A 21,569-nucleotide genomic window follows, 5' to 3' on the forward strand; every position below is an offset into this window, starting at 1 on the left:
AAAAGTTCTTCTCAAAAATACTTTCACTTCGGTGTCGATGTGAGGAGGTGCCCCGTCTTGCATGAATGTCACTGTGTCAAGGTAATCGTGTTCCAATAAGGACGGTATCACTTCCTTCTGTAACATTTCCAAGTAACTTGTTCCATTAACTGAGCATGTCTTCCATCCTGCTTTTTTACATGGCTTTTCAAAGAAAAAAGGGCCTACAATAATGGAGGCAGTGAAACCACATCAAACAGTAACCCGTGGTGAATGTAGGGGCTACTCAGTGTAAGCATGTGTATTCTCATGAGCCCATATTCTACACTTATGGGTATTAACTGCTCCATGCAAAGCAAAATGAGCCTCGTCTGTCCACAATATTTTCAGCAGCCATCGCGGATCATCTTCAATTTTCGCCAAAGCCCAATTTGAGAATTCCAATCTCTTAGCTGTATCATTTGGTAAGAGCTGATGTAGCGATTGCAATTTGTATGGGTACAATTGCAATACACAATGAAGGATACGGTACACCAAAGTCTTTGGTATACCAGATATTCGTGCCACTTCTCGTGCGCTACTAACTGCACTTGTAGACTGTTCCCTTAGCGTGTCCATTTGCGAAGAGCCATCGGGGGTACAGACTGTTGTTAAACGAGGTGCACCACTGCGTGGCCGATGACACAAACTTCCAGTTTCTTCGAAACAGCGTACTAGGGAAACAAGTCCAGCAGGAGTGATCGGACCTGAACCTTTCTTCAATCTTTTCTGGGTTCTAAACTTTCGTAAGGCTTCAGCCGCCGATTCGTTGCTGACATAAAACAACTTTACCAATAGTGCTTTATCCACCAGTGTCAACATCTTAATACAAACCTTTAGAAATGATGTGTCAATCGCTCACTCTGCCTTTCATAAGACTTTAATTTGCATATTTCCACTGATTTGCTTGTGTGCAGCGCCCTCTATTGACAAATTTTTGAATTATTATTTTTTTCTGTATAAAAAAAAATCCCCCTTCATGAGAATAATAGTTTCGCAAACCGGATTCAAATATACCCAGTCCTTCAATTTTTATGAATTTTTAAAGTATTTACAAATTTATGGGACACCCGGTACTATATGTGTAGATTGAAACTCATAGCTATTTTTAGATCTTTAAAAACATTTCGGAAAAGAAATATTTCTAATCATTTATTTTGGTCTTTTTTTTCCCATTTTCTTTTTATAAGTAATTTGCAATATTGACCTATTTACTGTTTTTCAAATATTATTCGTCTCTGATTTACAAAACAAAGAAGCGTTTTAGTTTTGCTGTCAGCGATATCACTTCGAACAATTTTATGCGTAGATTCCTCCATTATGCATATTTTAAAAACTTATTCATGCTTTGATAAATACATCTTAATAATTTAGATGAAATTATGAAAAACAACTTTACTTAGAAATTTGTAGGAATTAATTTTTTGCCTTTCAGAGGGATTCTGTTATTGTTTGCTGTTTCTTATGCCCCTTGGATTGAACACCAAATCAAACCAAGTCCAAGAGATCGAATCGCATAATAAGATGGTAAGCCGACTCTCCCTCATTCACCAGCTGCCTCACAGAGGTTACAGTCAATGATACGAGAGTGAGAAACGTCGGCCGAGCAGTGGCGACGGTTATACATCTTTTGGCCTCTGATGAAGAAAAGACTTTTTATATGGCCAGACCTTGCCTAGATAAGAGCGTTTGAACACACCTTGGACTGGTGCATGCCAAAGACAAGCCTGATGCTGAGACACGCCAGAGACAAGACCAACCGGCAAGAGAGATTCTTATAAATATATGTATTAGTCTCTTTCTAATGAATGCAAGTTTTCCGATGTTTGCAAACTCTTAGAGATAAAAAGTGATCTTTAGCACTGACTACTTATAGAACTATTCACGTGATAATTTGTTTTAAAACTCATCAGTTACAGTCTCAGTTACATTCTTAGAAATATCCTCTAATAATTGTAGATCTGACGATAGTGAAATTAGTGATTGAAATTGGGGCTTTTCTTTTCTATATATCTCAGGAAAATTCTTCTTCGTCTCCTGGCATGGTTACACGATTATTTTAGATGATACTTCGATTTGCAGATAAAGTTTTCTAATTAATCACAACATCCTAATCACAAGTAATTAGGATTTTTTTAAATGTAGTTATAGACAATTTTTGCGTAATATTTAGATACATTTTTGTGTGCTTTATAAAAAATTAATTAATTTAAAATGAAATTATCTAATCATTAGATAACTATTTAAGCATGCATATCTTTGTTCTGGTTTTAGATTATTTTAAAAATATTCTTGGGTTATTATTATCCATCAAAAGAGAATTAAATTACATTCAAGTTTAATAATAACAAGGAGAAATCTTCCTGCCATTTGGATATATGATAATTAATTGAGTTCTTTCGAAAGAGACCCCCATAACTAGCGTTTCATTTCACGAGGAGATAAGTTTTATAATCGGAAATGGGACCCTTAATCATCTCACCACCAATATTATGTTTCAGACTGCATTCAGAACCTGTTTATTTATATACCAACTTCAATCGTCGTACTTGATGTGGCACCCGAAGAATACGCAAGTTTAATAAAATTTTTAAGCTTAGATAAAGTATCTGGTTTTTCTGCCCACTTTATTTAACTGCTGCGGTTATTTGATTTTTTAAAAAATATAGTATTTCAGTTTTAAAATGTAAAACAAAATTTTTATTCGTACATTCATTAAAAAAATTTCAGAAAAATATACGTACCACAACAGCATTGTTTTTGATTGTGGAATGGTGAGTTAAATCTGGCTTGAGACTGCATATAGTGACTTCTTCAAATTCCCTGCAAAAGTCTTGATAGCTCATCCAGAACTCTCCGTCGCTTCGTTTATTGTAATCGATTTTTTCTTTTGTGTTCAAATCAACGCTGTGCCAATTTGTATCGCTAAAAAAATATCATTTCAGTTAAAAAAAAAAAAAAAAAAAACTGAAGTAACGAAATTTAGGAATGTAATGCATTCCATTCTGTCTATAAGTGTGTTTAAAACATCATTACTGATTTTTGGCTGAAATTTAAATGATCATAATTTGTTTAGTATGTTTTATCACATGCTAGGAAAATATCAGCTCACAGCGAAATATAGGGTCTCCATAATTAAACAATCTTATTTTAAAGTTGTTTACAGACGAAACTATCGTTCAGAAAGATATGGATTTTTTTGAAGGACATAACATAGGAACGGAGATTTGTTTTAGCAAATAAAAAAGTTCAAAATTTTACCTACAGAGGGCATTTGTTAATGAATTACATATTTACGATAGCTTTTCTTTATTTAAATTTAAGCACTTTTTTATCGATATGTCACTAAGATAATAATTCATATTCATTAAATTAGACAAGCTCAAAAGTGAACCTTCAACTTTAATTAAAACGCTTTAAAATCCCTCTTGATTACACTTTCAACAGTAGCTGCCATCGAACACTTTCGAGCTTATTTCTCTCAACTGAAACTTAAAAAAAAAAAAAAAGTTACTTTGACAATTAATATTAAAAAAGAAAAGGCATTTAAGCGACGTAATGTATTTAGATGCAGAACTCCAGTTCCCTTAAGAAATTTTCAAATGCAGGAGCAATTGATTTCTTAAATGGTGTCGCTTGATAATTGCACTCAATTGAAAACTTGTGCGATATTTAATTTTCAAACAAAAGATTTTTAACGAAAGAAGAAGGGAAAACTAAACCATAAGTTTTGTTCATTTAACAAAACGCAGCAGCTGATGTAAAATCTAGAAACTTTCATGAAGATTTTGTTTACTATTGCTAATCATAATATCATTACATTTACCAGATCGAGCTTTGTCGATTCAATTCTTTTAATGAAACGATTATTCTGCAGTAGTTGCTCTATCGAAATAGGGGACTTTGAAGGCAATGCAAAAAAATATACTGACTGTTAAAAATCTTCAATTAATTTTAACCAAATGTGGAAAAACAGGTTCGTTCTGTGAGAGGAATCAAACCTCTTTCCGCAGATTTCATAGAGGAGGTTGCGCTTTAGGTAGATGAGGACAAAGCATCCAGTGTAGAGACCAGTACCAGTGTCCGTCTGGTGGCAGAAGAATGAGATATACCCTGTTCAACAGAATATCAAGCGGAGTATCATCCGGTATTATTCGTAAAAGCTTCAAATTGTGAAGAGGTTGCTTTCATGTGATTTCGAGATTCGACACTGATTCTCACTTCAGTTATTTTGCTCACTTTGAGGCCCATTTAGAATGGCTTTTGAATATCCTCTAGACAGACGACGCACACTTTCATTTGGACGGTTTAAGTAAATACTCACAACTACCTAATTTGAAAAGAAGAAAACCTGCGTTCAATCAATCTTCCGTTGCAGTCATAAAAAATAACGGTGTTGTGTGGGTTACTGTATCTTTTATTTCTTTGAGGAATTAAGTACTAGAGTTTCAGTAACATGCTCGATCACCGGGCAGTGATATACATCGTTGTTACCGAACAAAATGGCCCCAGACCTTCCAACAGAACACTGCCTTTTATGCACATTTTTTATGGCCGATGGAGCTATTCCAGCCCTTGTCTTAAGGATATTCATCAGGCAACATCGAGGAATTAAAAAGAATACTATTTTTATATTTATTTAAGATATTTTATTCGTTGGAATTACTATTTTATCTGTGCTTTAAACCTGATTTTATATTTTTCCTGAAATATGCAAATTAAGATGGTGTAGCTTAAAGAAATGAAATCATTGAATCTAAGTTAAATAGTGGTCAATCCATTACCATAAAGATTGTAATAAATCATATTTATCTTCATTTTTTCTGTTTCAGAAATAAGAGCTTGTGCTTAGGAGTGAATCATATTCGTAGATAACTTCATTTTAGAAATATCAGAAGTGGTGTGTGTCCATCAAAGCCAGTACTGAATAACCGGTTTTATGATAATTTCCCTCTCTTGTGACACTCCTTTTCTTTTAAATTTATTCAATTTTATGTCCTTCCTGGGGCTGGTTCAACTATTTCTTCTAATTCAATCTCTCATTTTATATTTCCAAAGAACTGTCCGTTATTCTATCATGTAAATGTCATTACGTGTGGTTAGGAATATCAACCCCAAAAACATTCTCATTCAAACTAGATAATACATCACTTGTTCTCATCACATAACCTTATTGCATAAAGGCAACTAAAATAAAAAAAAGGTGAAAGTTAAATAAATAAATATTAACAAAAAGACAGTAAAAAACACAGTATATATTAAAGAATTCGTTGATATATCCATATTTGATAAAATCTTACTATTTGTTTTCTCATACTTCTTTCTATGACTTTTGGTGCCTGTAATAGGGATCGAATGGAAAGATGCAAAATCGTAAAGTTCATATGAAAATTAATTTTCATTTGGTCTGTTTTTAGTACTTTTTTACTGTCATTTACCTCAAACCTATATACATATTGTGCCTCTATTGCAAATGAATACTGTTGTTGAAATCTATAATATAATTGAGGTTTAATACTGTATGAAAAAATCTCTTTTGGGCATTAATTGATTGAATCCAAAATTCTACACATGATTACAATTTTAATGCCAGAACTACATGTCGAATTGAATATATATAGCTTGTTACGTTTTTGAACAATATCTTTTGAGCATTCAGAAATAAACAGATTTGTATATTTCGTATAAGAAAAAATAAAAAAAAAATAAATAAAAATTTAATCCGTGTGAAGTAAAGAAAAAAAATATATTAACTCCTGTGAAGAATTGTTTCCTCACCATAAATATCACCTGTATGCAGTTACTTTAACAAGAAGAAGTGAATTAAATTTTCTATTGTGAATCCACCTTTACATCTGTAATTTCAAGTCATAAACTCACTAAAATATTGTTTGAAATCAAAGTTTAATATATTTATTATAAAGAAAAAGTACTTCTCCGCTTGGAGTTTTCTACATTATTAACAATCGATTCTGCCTCAAAATAAGATTTCCTCCTTTAAATAATAAATCCACTGCCTTAAAATTAGTTATTTTTTTTTTTTTTTTTTACCAAGGAAATGAAATTCTACTTAAAGCAATGGAACCAATGCATTTCTTTCACAATAAAATTTTGTGGGTTAAGTGAAGAGTTTAAGGGGGGGGGGGAGTGTCAAACACAGAAACGGATTCGAAAATATTTTGAAAAGTAATAAAATGCTTAGATTTCGAGTAAAAAATCGATATTAATTGGAATTTAAAAATAAATGAATGTTTATTAATGGTCTCATCCATCTAAGTCACGTTTGGTTAATCTTTTGGAATCTTAGTGAAATTAAATAAAATACACTTTTTGCTTTTAGCAATCTGAAATTTACTTAATTTATGGTCCTTAGTTGGCTGGCTGTTTTCAAACGGAGTTTTAGCAAACAAAATTAATTATAACATACCACGAATTTCGGAACGTAATTTAAAACATATATGTAAAAGACAGACTAGATCAAATTATTGAAAAATCTCGATTTCCGTAATGGAAAAATTTAGAGAACTAGTTAGTTAATTAAAACATGTCTTCACAATAATAATAATAATATAAATAAACATGTCTTCTTGAGTAATTTTTATCGACAGCAGTTTTGTGAAGATGCGTTAGTAAATAACGAAGTTACAAAGATGCCCCATTATTTCTGTTGATGATTGTACCATAATCAGCTGAAGAACTCTTTCTTCCATGAAATGGCTTTATATGTACAATAGATGAATTTAATAAACTATCGAAACAAGCAGCATACAAGTTTGTGTACCTAAAATTATTTTATATCGCAGAACAATGTTAAAGGATATTAATATTGTTTGCACAGGTTGCTCAAAGGCAAGGAATTGTGTTGGCTTCATTGTTATTTAAAATAAACAGACAAACTCCGAAAAACTAACTATACAGTTATTGCATTTTTTTTTATGATTTTAAATAAGACCATCTTCTGAATTGAGAAAAAAAAATCGAGTTATACACACCGATTCAGGAAGTTTTTTGGGGGGAATTCGAAATTTTCATGAGGAAGTCATCCACTTTTGTATAAAATACAAAACTCAGATGCAAAACTTTTGGACCAAAATTATAATACTTAATTTTGATAGATATTGGAAATGAGAAAGCATATAATGCTGCTAAAAAGGCCAATACAATTTTATGGACATATGTTCGACTTCCAGATATTGACGGTACTTTGAGGTCTAAAATTCGCAACAGTGTGCAGGAAACTTGGGATGCAACAATAAATAACAAGAAGTATATTTTATTCTGTGTAGGAGATTTTAAACTTCGTTTGTTAACAGAAACATTAAAGTAAAATTGTATAACTATACACTGAGTATATTGGCGCAATGCGTATTTGCCATATATGTGATGAAAATGTCACTTCCTATATATTTTAAATGCGCATGAAAGTTTTTTAAACTGTGGATGAGAATGATTTGGTGATGCCCATCCTTGGTTGCTTGAATTATTAGGTAATACTCGTCAGCCTCATTTGCGTCAAAGATAGGTTTCATGAAGGTTATTTAAATCAAAGTTCTTGTGGTTCATCAAAGAGTTTTGCAATATTTTTTTCCATTAATAGTTTTTCTTCTAACTTCATAAACAATTCGATCATCATTACACATTGATTGGCTCAAAATGGTTTTCGTTCTTTTAAATAAAATAATAATTCTTTATTTCACTTATATTTAATTCAACTCATTAATACATTTTAACGCGCATGCCAAGTAGAATAAGTTAAACATACATGGTATCTTAGGTCCCTATATTTCTGTTCAAGCCATAGATGGTCACAACTAGGTACTAGCTATTTAAAACTCGTTTCAGCTCATTATTTGAGTTCTAGAGTCGTCAAAATATTCAAGTTCAAAAGTTTAAGTTCATCTGAAGAAGCATTTAAACTGTCACATGTCCAAAATTTATTAGTTTCTTAAGAATTTTGAATGGGTAAGCATATTTCATATGAAACTACGTATAGATGACATTAAGACAAATTTATTCCTGTTTTATCAAAAGTGAAATAGAAGAGGAAAAATTGTCTTCCCGTCGAAACATGTGCCACTTGGTAAACATTATCCGGAATTCCCCTTTTCATCTGTATTGTTAACTGGCAATCGAATTTTACATAAGTACCTTCATTTGTAACTTAAAATTTGGAAAAAAGTTTTAACCATATATTGCCAATGCAATGTGCCATTATACAATTGCTTAGTAGTAAACTGCAAGTGATTGTATTGATCAGTTCAAAAGAAAAAAAATTATTAAATTAAAAAATAAATTTTAATTACATCTGTGCATAATTTTTTTAAAATTATTTACAGCAGTTCATAACGATTGTATGAAGTGGAGTTTGTTTGGTATGAAAGAATAATAATAATAAAAAAAACTGCTTGAAAAAAATTATATAATGTTTTTGCAAATCTGAGTACCAATGAATTTCTATGCATCAATCTTACATAACATTGAATACATGCATACCTATCATTCCATTTGCCATTCCATTCAGTATCGTTTCCCCATGGATTTCTGATTCTAACTAAGTAAGCATCAGAGCCTGTGCTTAATTTAACCTAAAATGATAAATGTAGTATGATCAAATCATCCATTAATTATAACAACGTAATCAAATACTATTAAAAATAACTATTAAAATTTTCTGACTCTTCCAAAGGGTCAATGATAAAGATCAAGGATTCGTATAGCTCAGTGTTGGTTCATTTTTTCCTCTTGTAATCCTTTTCGGCACGAAATATTTTTCGTGATATCGCAGTATGAACATATTAAAATATAGAAAAATGTACAAAAGCCCAATTTAAAATAGTTGTTCAGAAAAAGTTTCATAAAACATTCTGATGATTTTCTAATGCATGTTCCGTCATAAATAATGAAGAATCTGACAGAAGATCGTTTTCGCAAAGGGAGGCCAATACCCTCAGTTTAAGAAATCATATTCTAGCTAATTAAATTCCTGTTATTTTTTCTTCCTTTTCTGACTCATTAAATGATACTTATGCATATGCAAAATACATTTTGCTTCGTTGTGATATTTTATTGATTTTTCTGGATTTTCAAATTTTGCTTGCATTTGATGTCTCAATTCTTATGAAGAAGAAATAATATTCATTCATTGCGAGATAATAAATGTATTTTTGTTTCTTTGTGTTATCATTCAAAGTTCTCTGCGTGCAAATTTATAGACATTTTTCTCCTTCAATGTATTTACTCTAGTATATTTATATGGATAATGAAAGGCGCGCCTTCAGCTTTATGGATGTGATTTTTAATTATTCCAAATCTTTTATTTATTGAGACGTGGAAATTTCCAAAGAAACATAATGTAATTATTATATTTGAAAACTTTTTAAAATCTCATCATTTTTTTCATTGCTTATCATTCTAGACGAAATTTTGATTTTTTTTTATTTCGAAAGGTTTCCATCTGAAATGAATGATGCTTTTTATCAAGTCACTACTTACCGTGGCTACAGCACTAATGGTGTAAGCATGGCCTGATACCAGCCCATTAGAATCAGCTTTCCCTGATTCTTTCCAATCACCCTATTGAGAAATAATAATAAGAAATAAGATTAAAAATAAATAAAAATGTTTTCATAAGTATGTTTTTGATCTGAGTGTTGAGAGAATGAAGGAATTTCAACAGTTGTGAGTGAAAAAATGTTGAGCTAAATCTCATTTTTTTCTCGTTTTATTTATTTATTGAAAAAAATATTCATTACTGACTACTAAAAAAACTCCAGTTACTGAGTACATGACATAAAATGAACACTAAACAAATAATTACATTTACAAGCAAAGAAAGTCTATTAGGTATTTAATAGATGTTAACTCTGAATCTTAGAGATATTAATAAAAGCCTTAAGTATTTAAAAATCAAATACACTTAATCTTAAAATATAAGAAACAGGCAAACAAATGGAACATTTAAAAATACAACCATCTAATTTTTTTAAAAAAAACTCTAGACACATTAAAATATCAATTTCTTAAAAAAAACTTATTGTTACATATTGTTATTGAAAATCTGTGTAAAAGAATAAGTATTGTCAAGTTTGAAAATTCTGCTACAAACATAAAGAGGACAGTCATAGGATGATTCAGAATTTTAAAAATCAATCATTCGTAAATGAATGATAGAATAGAAATGAAACCAAATTTCTTTGATGTCATGAATTTAATTTTGATTGGTAGAATAGTTTACAATTTAAAATCACTAGATGTAATATCAATAGATATAATAACTAGTTATTTTAATGGATTTGAAAATATTTTGAAATGTAATGAAATGCTTAAATGAAAAAAGTTATACGAGTTGGAATTTGAGAATGAATATTTATGTTAAAGATCCATCTGAATCGTGTTTGGCTAATTTTTTAAAATTTCAGTGAAATAAAATGAAAGAAATGCACTTTTTGCTTTTATAAATTTGATAATATATGGTCCTTTGTGGAGGGGCTCTTTTCAAGTGGGGTTTTAAGAAGCAAAATTAATTATAATTGAAGACACTGCGAATTTCGGAACGAAATTTGATGCACATATATAAAAAGGCATACTGTATCGAATGATTGAAAAATCTCAGTTTCCGTAATGGGAAAATTCCGATATACTAACTAATTAACTATATTAATAATTCGGTTAATCAGATTATCGATCCAAACAAACCTTCTTATTGAGTCATTTCCATCCACACAGTAGAAACGAAAGAGTTGACAAAGCTGCAAGAAATTCAGCAGCAATGATCGAAAATTTTGTCCCATTCATTAACGCCTTTTAAGGTGTAAAAAACCGACTGAAGGAAAAGTGGCAAGGCTTTTGGGACCAACAAAAGAAAAATAAATTAAATGAAATTCAGCTTTTGCTAAAGCCTTTCAAGTCTTGTAATTTAAACCGAAGGCAGTCAGTCCTTTTAAATCGTCTTCGAATCGGTCACATAAGATTGACACATAAGCATCTATTAAATTAAGAACCTGCACCTCTTTGTTCACATTGTCACTGTCCTCATTCAATTAAACATAGTTTTCTACAATGGCCAAATTTTAACACATGTAGACGAAACCATTTTGGCAATAATAAAAATCAATTAAAAGACTTGCTGGGAGATAATCCACAAGAAAAAGTATTATATTTTTTACATGACATTAGCATCGATAAGCTCATTTGTGTTTTTTTTTTCGTTCTTCCAAATTTCTTTTTAGCTTTTTGGCTCATTGAAACGCATTGAAACGCATTGAAAATTTGGAAAACTTTTTAAAATTTTGTGTTTGGTGCAGAAAGGCCAAATGTGCCATAAAACCAAACCAAACCATCCACACCAATTTTGTGAAGATGCAGTAATAAATAGGAAAGTTACAGAGGTGTAACATTATTTTTGTTGACGTACTATTCTCTTTTCAGAAAAATAGCTGTTAGAAAATAAACTATATTTTTTCGGAGCTTTAAGCATTATTTCTGATGGTATGACAGAATATGAGCAACTAAAATGTTATTTAGTATCTTGAAAAAGTGTGGTTCCTGATTCGACAGTTGAGCTTCGAAATCTAGATAAAACATTCGTAATTCAGATCAGTGTTTTATTCTACGTAAACACATTGTTCTGACAACTGAAAAAAAAACCAAAAAAACTGGGGGTTAAATTGCAAAAAACTATGCTACTCATTATTTTAGATTTCATGATAAAATTTTTTTTATTTCCTTTCCATCTTTTTATATTACTTAATTATCCCGTAATTTGAGATGCATGTTTCTAATACACTTACCGCATTTACGATTAAAATTTTGAAAAACAAACGCCGACTTCAGTCACTTATTTTCATACCTTATTGAACACAGAATCTTTGGAGTGTGTCGAAGTTTTTATGATTAAGTCTTTAAACGAAGGAAAACTATTTAATTTAAAAATTCATCTTATATCAAGGCCAAACATGTTCTTGTTGGTATGGCGTGGAAATCAGAAGAGCGTGTGCATGCGTGTAAATGGTGTCATCTGACCACAATTCAAACTAAGGATGTCTAAAATAGCTCTTGTGTAGCTACTTTAATCTAATAACGCTACTTTAATCTGATTTAACTAAATTAAATACATTGTAAAACAGTAAAATATTTATTATCTGTTTTTCTTTGTCGATTTAAACTGTTGTCAAACACTTTTTAATGCTTTGGTAATTCTATGCCATCAATTCAAGATCGAATAGAAATGGACAAAACAAAGGATATTGATCAAAATAATGGAAATGTTTAATTTTTTTTAATCACTGACGTATTTCTTGGCTAGAAAAAAAATCATATCGTAATAAGCAAAGGGACGTCATTGCTAAGCTTCAATATCTGTTTAACACTGTGTTAAATGCTTCCGACTTTTATTGAATTTTCCCAATAATTGTGAGAGGTATTTTTTTTTAAAAATGACGAGGATATCCCTTAAATTGAAATGAGAGTTGTAAAAAAATACCTTACTTTTCTAGAACAAGTTATAAAAGCTCCATTTGTCGAAGCTTGAAGTAGAAAATTGTAAAGGTGGGGAGGTGCGGATTCCAAAACATACATTTCTGCTAGTCCACCGGTGAGATCAACTAAGGCATCCATCGCTTGTCCTCCTTCTAGAGCTTCATATGAACCATGTAATCTATTAGTATAAATGTAAATATCAAAATCGTTCATGGGATGTCACGTCTTTTTTCTTTCTGCAGAAGGTATTTACACATTTTTAGAATGAATCCGTAGATTTAATGTTTAAAATGTAAAGACTATTTTTTTAAAAGCATCATCAGATGGTCCTTTGTCGGGACTATAAGTTTATATCATGATTCCCATGATGGAAGGGCATAAAATTTCCTGGATTATAATTTCCATTCCTCAGTGTCTACTTTCCAGAATCCATCAGTCGTGATGAATTTACGCTTAGAAAGAGCTCTTTTCAATAACAAAAGGCACAATAGTCCATAGATAAAATATCAGGGGACTTCTCAGAAATATCTTGAGAAGGTTTATATATAATATATTGTATCACTTTTCGTTTTTTCAAGGAAGGCAATGGCATTTTTTAAAGAATGACTCACAACTTCGTCTTGATGAGATATTACCCTTTAAATTTTATTGGGATAAAGAAACGGAGTTTATTTTGTAAATATAGGGTATAAAATATTTCTCATGAGAATACGATGAATTCATTTTAACATTTTCTCCACTCTTTTTATTTTTTATTTCCCTCTATAGGAGAAACCTGCGACAATCATAAATCCTTTACTGAAGTTTTCTTATCATTCACGGAACCAAGTTTGCACATTTTTTCTCCTCGTTTTTAATAATAATTAGACGAATTTTTATAGCAGACATTTTGGTAAACTCATTTTTTATCAAGAATCATAATATATTTCCATTCATTTCTTGTTAAATAGTTTTCACATCAGGTTTCTACAAACTATTCTGTATTGAGCCATATGCTTTAACTTAAGCTGGTGAACATTATGTTTTTTAGCTTTTCTAGGCTGTAAATCTCGATTTATTATTTTATATATTGTTGCTAAAGATGTAGTTAAAGAATTTGCAAATAATTTCTGAGTCGGCGGATTTTCTCTCGTTACTAATAATTTCTTTTTAGAAATTCTTGAAACAGTTCATACTTTTTTCGGGTATTCGAGACTTATTTCCAAGTGAAAGTAATGAACGACGGATTTTCCCTTTATAATTAATAATGCTGCTTATTTTGCATTTAGAAATTATAATATCTCGCATTTCATAACGTTTTGAATAATAAAATAGGAATATTTCTCTTCGGAAAATGCAAAAACCTGGTCTTCGATTCACAGTTTGTTTAGTTGCGATATTTTGAAAGAAAATTAACTTTAAAGTAGCAGATGATATTTCTTATTTCAAATAATAAGCTTTAGACAAATTTTTATTACAAAACGTTTGCTTTTTTTAAAAACAAATTCCTTATCAAAATCGTTCTAAAAATGTGTAAACACCCTCTGTACAGCGGCACATTTGATGTGAGCATTAAGTATAAGACGAGAACAATTTTCAATCATATTTCTTTTGCAACAACACTAAAATCTTTTCAAATTTATGATGAAAGCTCATAAACATGCATAACGTTAGTTTAATATTTGTAGACATTGGACTTAATTCGTGAAGTGAAAGCTTGATATATTTATATTTGTAGGAAGCAAAGATTGCTTACTTTGCATATGCCTTTTCTAAAAGCGAGACCCAAAATTCTCTTGGTTCGGAACTTCTGGAATAGATGAGTTTTTTCTTCTTCGTTGGAAGTAAATCGTCCACATAAACTGTAACCCAATGTCCAAATCTCCAGAAGCGGAAGGTTACTATACCTTTGTAACCTTCACCACTGAGGGGTTGATTTGAAGGTATGACCTAGAAAAATAATTTTCATGATGCAAAAAGAATAATGAAAAAATATTATGTTTGAATACTTTGGTACAAATAATAAAATGATTACTGCTGTGATAAATTTTAAAGCCAAGCATTCAAATCAACAGAGTAATATGTTTTTGCTTTTAATACTTTGACTGTCGATCAAGACATAACTCGTGATTCTTAGATTTCTTCAAAACAAGCATGACAGTCAATGTGTTAGGCATATAATTTAACATATTTGGCGCCACATCTGTAATCAGAACACTACGGAAAAGACGCACTTTTACACAACCGACCAAAATGTGTTGATACATATGCGACCAATACGGAGCATTTTAGCAAACATTTCATAAAATGTTTTTTTCCCCCTGCACAAAATGATTCTTTTTTTTTTCAAAATCTCAGTAAGGAGAAAGCAGTTCTGGAAATGTCAGTAAATAAGATTAGATTATGATGATAAAGAAAAGCTTCAAATCGGTTGATTGGATTTTATTTAATTGGGACTGATAAAAAATCCTTAGTTCTCACTTGAAAATGAAGCACGTTATATGGGAACTTCTTCTTTGGTAAGAAAATTTGTATTCACTGGACAAGATTGGCAGTAATTATGATGAATACAGAATGTTTCAAAAAAGTGGAACAAATTTTCATTTCCCTGAATATTGCATCTAGGCATATAGTTCCAGTTACAAAATTCCATTACATAAAGTGGACAACTGTATGAAAAATTGTATGCTTTTGAGATGACTCATAGTAAAAAGTTAAAATCAATTGAAACATTTTCCATAGTGTAAAAGTGCCGTTAGTAAAAAGCTTCTCTTACATTCATCTATGCAAAGACTTTTTGTACTTAGAAAGATTCACATTCCTATTTACAAAATTTACAGCTTTATGCTTAATTTTAAATTTGGTGGAACTAATCGTAAATTTAGGTGAATTCATTTATTTTAAAAATGAAATTTTTTCTTCATACAGAATGCCAATTTATCAATGCAATGAAGAGAAACTATCATAGGTAAATATTTTTCCAGCAGTCAATTCTCCACTGATCAAGACTTGAAAAAATTTTGCTAATCACGTATTATGTTGTTCATTTTTATTAGTAAATAGTTCAGATTTATAAAGAAGGAAATTGAAATTTGAGAAATTGAACTTTCAAAATGGATCAGAAAAGTATTAGAGTAACGATTAAGAAAATAAAATTCTTTGCCCCAGTTTTATGCGCAAAATTAAATTTTTTCAAAACGAAGTTTCTAAAAGCTTTCCATATTGTAGTAACGAGGAAGGACATTAATGTAATCTTCATGCAAGCTTCATTGTATAGAAAATGAAGCATCGTTTCGGAAACTAGTTTCATATTTCTAGGAAGTGTGCTCACAGAACAGTTTAATAATAATAAACTACAGGATTCTTACTTCTCCTGGAAGGAACGGGGAAGATGAGACTTTATATAAATAATACAGAAATTGACATTTTTTAAGTTACCCTCATGCTAGAGTACAAATAGTTAGTTCAGAGCTCAGCCTTCCCAAACTAGCACTGCAGAGAATATTTCAACTTAATAACTGGTTTCCATACAGCATGCATGGGATCTTTACTATTCCATTAGTTCTATGGACAATCGATGTCTTGAATTTTAAAATTGAGCTCTACTTCAGGTAACCTTCTCTACTTACAAATGAGAACAGAATGTTGCAAAAAAGAAACATTCATCTGCAAAATAATCCCTTTTTGAGCAGTCAAAATAAATTTTGTATAAGAGGTTCATCATTAATGCTCATTTTTTGGAAATGTCTGGTGTCATATTTTTGGAAGTGAGCTGGTTCGTCCCCATTTTTACAATAGTATACTGAATGATGACTGATTTTTCAGCTCGTTTTGACGTATCAGAAGGGATGAATTGCCTTTGGGAGGGCTCGCTTCATGACAGGCACATTCAAGAAGTCTGTGTCACAAGTGATGAGCGCATATACAAGAGTATGATTTAAAGAATTTTATCATACTCATTTTATTGACACTTTGTATAGATGTCGAAGAACGCGTTATAATTGCTTGATTCTGCCCTTTTGACAATCTATCGTAATATGCATATTATCACTGAAAATTATAACGAAAACCCCGCCGTCATATCAAATTTGATCTTTTAGACATGTATTTAATTTACCTTTTTACACTCTGAAGGCTGACAAAATGTATTTTATCCATTTATAAATTTCACCTTAAAAATTTTCCATGTTTTTAAAATTTTAACTCCTTTTATCCTGTATTGCCATATGTTATATACCATGAACCTGTTTATCTACCATAAGCTTGGCGCAGCATAGCCAAATATGGCTCTTGCGCCAGAAAAATCCAACCAACCAACCCGCCGTAATATCAATCAGAAATATGGTAAAATGGTCTAAAGAAGAAATTTGCCTTTTAATATCTCAGAAAATTTTACAGATAGAAACAAGAAACGTTGTGTCCTTATAGATGAGGGAATGAAAAACATTTCACTCATTGAAATTTTTCTCAATGGGAGCCGTATAAAAATTTTATTTTTGTAACTTTTTATTATAACCCATTCAGAAGCCAATGTATTTCTTATTTGATAAAACTGTGTAATTGGAAGCATATATCTGATTGCAACAGTTAAGGAAATCGGTGCTTGTTTCATTTTTTGGGGTCATCTTGTACAATTTTTTCTCATACCCTCATGAAAACGTACTTTTCACAATATATTGCAAAATTTTAGTTCCTTTGCGAGGTTAAGTAATTTTGCAAGTTACATGGTTTTATAGTAAAAGTATAGCTAGAAGTCTTATAGCGAAAAAACGCTTTCAATATTATGATATTCTTTTGAAAAATTGCAGAAAACTGTAAATGATCTTATAAAGCACAATACTTTATGAAAATCTGAAAAGTTACCTTTAGCATTATTCCATTTAGTGTATAAAACTTCATGAAAATTGTCTGCTTGCCGGTAACTAATTGACTCATTTATTGATTCCTAATTATTTTAATTTAATATATTATATATATTATTAAATGAGTGACAACTTCATAAGTAGAGCATCTATTTCACGAATCCCAACATGGAGGAAGAGCCCTTCTTTCAGGAACTTGATTGAAATAGACTGATTCTCAGTCTGACAATTTAATTTAAAAAATACTTCCTCGGCTGTTTTCTGTCGCATCTAGTTTCATAGTAGAGTAAGCACGACGTACCGTCTAGGCCTCTCTTCATAACTATATTATAAATACAATTGTAGATTACTTCCACCGAAGTTCATAGTTACGTTATTTCAGAGAATACTTATTTGTGCTAATCAATTACATTCTGCTGATTTGATCATAATTAGAAGCATTATGTTGTGACTCGTTCAAACATTTGAGCATAATAATTCAAATGACTAATAACAATATTCATTTAAGGTATAAATAAAGTTTCTAAATATTTTCATTTTATCGACATTGTACATAAGATTCTTTTACTTTTGCTGTAGACATCGCTTTATATAGTGCTATATTCAGTTATATTTAGTAATAAGATTTTATAGGTTTCCCGATTTAATTACTTTGTAAAAAATTATTCATTTCCTTTTTTATGAACACTATATCCTTAAATTATTCTTTTGAATAAAAGTTTCTCTGTGGTGATATAAAATTTGAATGTATCAATCAACTGAATATGTTAAGTGAAATGCAGAGTGAATTCAAATAAATATTAATGGGAAGGCTCAAAGGCTTATCTTCACTGTGCAAACTCGTTTCATTTCTCATCTAAATTCTTTTCGATTTGCAACCTAGCATTTGAATAAAAAACTGAGTAAGAAGTAAAATTTATTACATGATAATATTTTCATTAAGAGAGTTTAATAAATATAAAATTTCGAAACTATATGTATTATTCGAAACTAGTTTGTGTACTTCTTTTTAAAGAAACATTTCAAAATTGTATAAATAAAAATGTTCTAGGCATGATTTTGAGCTGAAAGACGAAAACTCCTGCTCCTTTGTTTTGAAATATTGTAGGTAGCAGATAACATGAGCATACCATTAACATAATTTTCTAAAATTGAACATAATTTTCTCTTAATATGACTAAGGCAGATGAAGTAAATATAAATATTAATGCATAATCAATTCCATCATCTATAATAATAATAAAGTTGAATGTGTATGCATTGGCGCTAGACTGTTTGACCTACAGCTACCAAATCTGGCACAGTTATATTTTGGAGATCAGGAATGTGCACCTCGAAGCGATTCTTTTTGAAATTTTAATTAATTAAAAATTAAGCGACATTTTGACGTTTCCCCTCGATCATTTTCGGAAATATAACCGCACAAAAATTAATTAATTTCACAATTTTTTTTTAATGTTCCCAATTTAATAATTGTGGAAATTTTTGTTTGGCAATTTAAAATTTTTTTTGACTCATTTCTAAAAATAGATTAAATTATTGCCATCAAAGCATTTTCATTGTTTCATCAACAATCTGGTAGTGCGATTTTTTCCATTGTTGAAAGCTAAAGAACAAGATTTCTGTTGAATATCTGTGTGGCTTGCCAGATGTATCGAAAAACGAAGTAATAATCTAACGAACTTTAGATGATCCGGTTATTTAAGTTTTTAATGATAATATAGGATTGATCTACATTAGAGAGATTTATGTACAAAGTATATGTAAGAGGCAATTAAAATAACACGGCTTTAATGTCTGACAATTTGGTGGAATCAGGGGCATGAGTTATATCTATACGGTTTAAAAAAAATTAAATATAACCAATATTCCTAGCAAACCCGCTGGTCGCCAAAGTTTAATAGTTTTTAATAAAAGGAAAGGTCCACTTTATTCCGACTAAAACTGAATGAGTTATGAAACTTTGAGCATTACCTACTATCATAAAAACGCACAATTTTAGACCACTCCATCGACCGTCTCAAAAAATATACGTCAATCAGTGCCCGGAATTTCCCCAATTGATTGGCCTAAGACATGAAAATGTTGATTGTTTTAAAATTGTAATATTCAAAGCTTCACAATACGGTCAAATTTGATCGCAGAAGATAGAAACGTTTATTTTTATTTATTTTCACTTAAAAGCTGAAGTGTGAAGAACATTTAGCAGAATATAATATCCTTAGGACCAAAGGACTGTATAAAATTTAGACTTCATAATTTTTCTGAAGTATATTTATTGTTCGAAATAAAATAAAATATTATTAGTCACATCATTTAAATCCTTTTGAAAGCAAAATTCAAAAGTGAATTCTTGAATAATTCTCTGAAATATTGCATAGATTATGAAAATTATTCTGCTGTGCAAATAAGACTTCAATGCCGAATTATTTTGCATTCTTTTCTCATATTTAAAGGGAAATATGCCTGGTTTCAGCAAAAATATTTTTGTTTTAATTGGAGTTTAATCACTTCCACTTTCATTTAAAGTTCAAATTTTACGGGAGCTAGCGGAAAGATATATAGTAAAATGAATAGAAGGGCTTAAGACTTCTATGATTGTTTGGGTTTTATGACTATCAAAATTTGAAATTTAAAACTATTTTGCTGAAAAAGTTATTGAGAGACCAAGTTACATAAAATATTTAATTGAAAATTTTAGAGAGCATTATTCCTGGTGGCCAGTAGAAAAGAATTAGAAATTATCCAGAGTCAGTATAGGGTTTCAGGAAGAATTTAAAATCGAGTAGAGCGTCAAAACTACCGACTGCCGAATCAGAAAGTTGTTTTTCTGCTAACAGAAATTCCTGATAAGATAGCACTGGCTAGAAAACCATTCTAATTTGGTTCAACAACAATTTAAATCGGATTTCTAACCCTAAATGTAATTAAATATATGGTGCCAAAGGTGTCGATTTCAAAATATGAATATGATTTTTTAAACCTATTTTTACCTTTTCCATTAGATCTGGTCTTTGTGCAACAGCAGAACATGATGACAAAAACCAACAATCAGCTAATATCCCTTGCACTATGTCATGCCGACTCACTCCATCAACTAAGAGTTCTGGTCTTATAATTAGCTCCTGTGAAATAAGCAGATGATATAGTTGTTATATTTTATAAGAAGGTGTTTTAAAAAGAAATCATAGAATTACAAGAAACAATGCAGTAAATTAATACAATTTGTACTATTTTCCTTTATTTATATTACTTTAGGGAAACTAATTAAGTGATTAATAGACGAATTTTGAGGAGTAATAAAGGCAGTAATTCAAACTAGTTACAAATAATTATCGAGATTTGAAATGTTACAACTTTAAAAACAGACATTATACCCTCCTGCACTAATCAAATTAAGAAGAAGCAAACTATTCACCCCCTCCATACTTTCTCTTTTTCACATCACTACAAAATGCGGTATAAGCGCATTCTGGTGGTCAGCAGCAAAATGAAAGATCTTACGGTTTGTGGTTTCTTCTTTTTAGATTATATTGAAGACACTGTTCACGTGTGACCAACTAGCTCCAGATTGAATGAGCTCCAGATTATGATACTGTTACCATCGTTTTTAAGAGCAAACGCAAAGACATATTCCAATGACTATGGGAAAAACGGGACAACCGTAGAGATACGTGTAGTGAAGGGAAGACATATATCATTTGTGAAAATATACGAAAAAATTCAAAATGCTTTGATTTTTTATAAAGTATTGTTTATTTTCATAATTGTCATACTTGATGGAGTACAGAGTGAAAAATAAACTTTTGTAATTAACCAGTTTATTTATGCCTATAGTTAAAGTTGGTTGCTTGGGTTGAGTTTTCTGGCGAAAGAGCCATCCTTGACCAAACATATGATCTTCTTGACACCCAATATTTCCATTAAATTGCGCGACTGTAATTGTATTCGGAAAGATGCAAACTCAGAGTCTCACAGTTATGAAGGTATCCTTATCTTTACTTCAAATTTATATCCAAGCATATCTCTCAGCTGAAAAACTTCTCAGCAGGTGGTGGCTGTGACTTACGGACCTTGTTCACATTCTGCTGTATTTACTTTCCGCCTCATTAAGCCATTTGAAAAAGCCAGCAAAAAGATTTTGGCAATTTAATGGACCAGCTTACTCAACATTTTATTATAAACGGTGACTTAAATAGACATAGCTCATTGTGGGTTCGGGTAGTATAAACT

The 21,569-nt window shown here is 30.7% G+C and overlaps 1 protein-coding gene across 8 annotated transcripts in view; it reads right to left on the reverse strand.

Moving 5' to 3' along the window:
• LOC129958050 (calpain-B-like) overlaps positions 1-21,569 on the reverse strand; it is a 97,745-nt gene that overhangs the window by 24,256 nt on the left and 51,920 nt on the right. For all 8 annotated transcript variants that reach the window (XM_056070199.1, XM_056070202.1, XM_056070205.1 and 5 more), the window contains 6 exons: positions 20,330-20,461; positions 14,231-14,424; positions 12,505-12,673; positions 9,511-9,591; positions 8,512-8,603; positions 2,763-2,943 (listed from right to left, as the gene is read on the reverse strand). In XM_056070199.1, coding sequence (XP_055926174.1) covers positions 2,763-2,943; positions 8,512-8,603; positions 9,511-9,591; positions 12,505-12,673; positions 14,231-14,424; positions 20,330-20,461 — 849 coding nt within the window. The remainder of the gene's footprint in view (positions 1-2,762; positions 2,944-8,511; positions 8,604-9,510; positions 9,592-12,504; positions 12,674-14,230; positions 14,425-20,329; positions 20,462-21,569) is intronic.

This window comes from Argiope bruennichi, chromosome X1, assembly GCF_947563725.1.
Source record: "Argiope bruennichi chromosome X1, qqArgBrue1.1, whole genome shotgun sequence".
Classification (NCBI taxonomy): domain Eukaryota; kingdom Metazoa; phylum Arthropoda; class Arachnida; order Araneae; family Araneidae; genus Argiope; species Argiope bruennichi.